Source organism: Eimeria acervulina, genomic scaffold (genome assembly GCF_000499425.1).
Source record: "Eimeria acervulina Houghton genomic scaffold, Eah_scaff1637, whole genome shotgun sequence".
Classification (NCBI taxonomy): Eukaryota; Apicomplexa; class Conoidasida; order Eucoccidiorida; family Eimeriidae; genus Eimeria; species Eimeria acervulina.
The window spans coordinates 3,551-5,723 of NW_013550167.1; the positions used below are offsets into that span (position 1 = coordinate 3,551).

The following is a 2,173-nucleotide window of genomic DNA, read 5'->3' on the forward strand; positions in this document are numbered from 1 at the left end:
TTATAATAAATAAATAAATAAATAAACAAATAAATAAATAAATAAGTATAAATATATATATATATGAAGACGTACAAGCAAAATGACTTAGGAAGAAAAGAAGACAAGAAATAATCTCTCTACGCCCTCGCGCATGCATTGCTCGTTTATCTTTGGGGCTTATCCAGAGAACAACAGGGCCGTTCTCAAAGACGAATGCGAGAGACATATTAATTATTTTGTGCTGCTGTCTTAGCTGCACAAACCTTCTATGCCCTCGTCGAAGAGATCGCGCACCTGCTGCTGCTGCTGCTGCTGCTGCCTCAAACTCTGATGATGTATAATGCATGCAGCAGCTACGCTCGACGGATTCATTACGAACATCGTACTCAACTCCGCCACCAACATCTTCAGCAGCAGCAGCAGCAGCAGCAGCAGCGATTGTAACCGCTCCTGCTGCTGCTCCTGCTGCTGCTGCTTCTGCTGCTCCTTCTGCTGCTCCTTCTGCTGCAGCTCCTGCTGCAGCTCCTGCTGCAGCTCCTGCTGCTGCTGCTGCCGCTGCAGTATTTGCTGCTGTAGGATCGGCCCACGCCCAAGGGTAGCTGCTGTCTCTGTCTCTGTCTCTGTCTGTATTTCTATCTAAATCTGTATCTTTATAGCAATCAACATCAACATCTATATCAATATATCTATCTGTATCTATATCTCTATCTCTGCTTCTACCTCTATCTAGACTAAGCTCTAAGTCTCTATCTACATCTCTATTTATTTCTCTGTCTCCTAAGACAGCAGACGCCCACGAGCGCACCCCTTCATTTATATCTGCATTTGAACAACAGCTCAGAGGCCCGTGTGCTCCGCACGTTGCTTCAAACGCCTCTTGGCTTCGCACCTGTACACAATCATTATAAATAAATAAATAAATAAATAACATTAAATATAATCGATGTAATAAATATAATAATAATAATAATAATAATAATAGTAATTATGTTGAGGTGTGAGAAAAAAAATAAGATTCTCATTGTTGTGCAACATGTAATTATTAACATAACCCCAGCAACACCATCTCTTCAAACCCTAAACCCTAAACCCTAAACCCTAAACCCTAAACCCTAAACCCTAAACCCTAAACCCTAGACAGTATGTAGTATGTACATCCTCAGCCGCAGCTACAGATACACCCCACAGAGACAGCAATACGCAAATATTGAATATATTTGCATGCGATCGGCATTGTTGTAATACGACATAGAGAAGAAGGTCTTGAGAAGTAAATAAATAAATAATATTAATATTAAAATTATTATTATTACTATTATTATTATAATTATTATAATGATATGAATATTTACATTACTTCTTTACGCCAGCTAATAATAATACTCTGTTTATTATTCTTTTGCTTCTTTTTATTTATAATTATTTAAATAAATACTTTAAAAACAACAGACCTTAGGGTCTGTGAAATATAATGAGTTATCGACTTCCAGCACTAAAGCGCTGCGCTGTTCAGTAATAAGACGGCATCGAATGTGTTTCCTGAGCATAAAACAAATAATAATTAAATTAATATTAAATTAAAATAATTAAAATACAAACAATCCGTACAGATATATATAATTATTATTTTTTTATCTCTTCAGACACAACAGCTATAACTTCAAGCCTTATAGAACAATAAACAGATAAATAAATAAATAAATATATATATATATATGTATGTTTATTTATTTATTTATTTATCTATAATAATTGAGCTGCATATACACCCCGATATATGAAACTCACTGCACTGCCTCCTGATATACAGCGCGCAGGTCGTAGCCCTCAGCGTGACAAACAGAAAAAACAAAACTCGCGCATCCTGGCTAAACAAGTAAATAAACAAACAAACAAATAAATAAACAAATAAATAAATAAATAGATAAATATATATATATATATGTATATACATGTATATAAACACATAAAATAAATAAATAGTACAAACATATAAATTAATATGTAAATGACAGAAAAAACAAAACTCGCGCATCCTGGCTAAACAAATAAATAAATAAACAAATACATAAATAAACAAATAAATAAACAAATAAATAAATAAATAAATAAATAAACATATGTATATATATGCATTTACTTATTTGGTTGTATGTGTATGCCTATATGAATGCAAATATATATATATATA

At 33.4% G+C, this 2,173-nt stretch overlaps 1 protein-coding gene across 1 annotated transcript in view; it reads right to left on the bottom strand.

Annotated features, from left to right (window-relative positions):
• The window catches only part of EAH_00061780 (hypothetical protein, conserved), a gene marked incomplete at both ends in the record, with an annotated part of 3,728 nt that extends 2,207 nt beyond the window's left edge, over positions 1-1,521 (bottom strand). The window contains 2 exons of the mRNA XM_013396962.1: positions 362-871; positions 1,434-1,521. Coding sequence (XP_013252416.1) covers positions 362-871; positions 1,434-1,521 — 598 coding nt within the window. The remainder of the gene's footprint in view (positions 1-361; positions 872-1,433) is intronic.
• Positions 1,522-2,173: the final 652 nt, after the last annotated feature.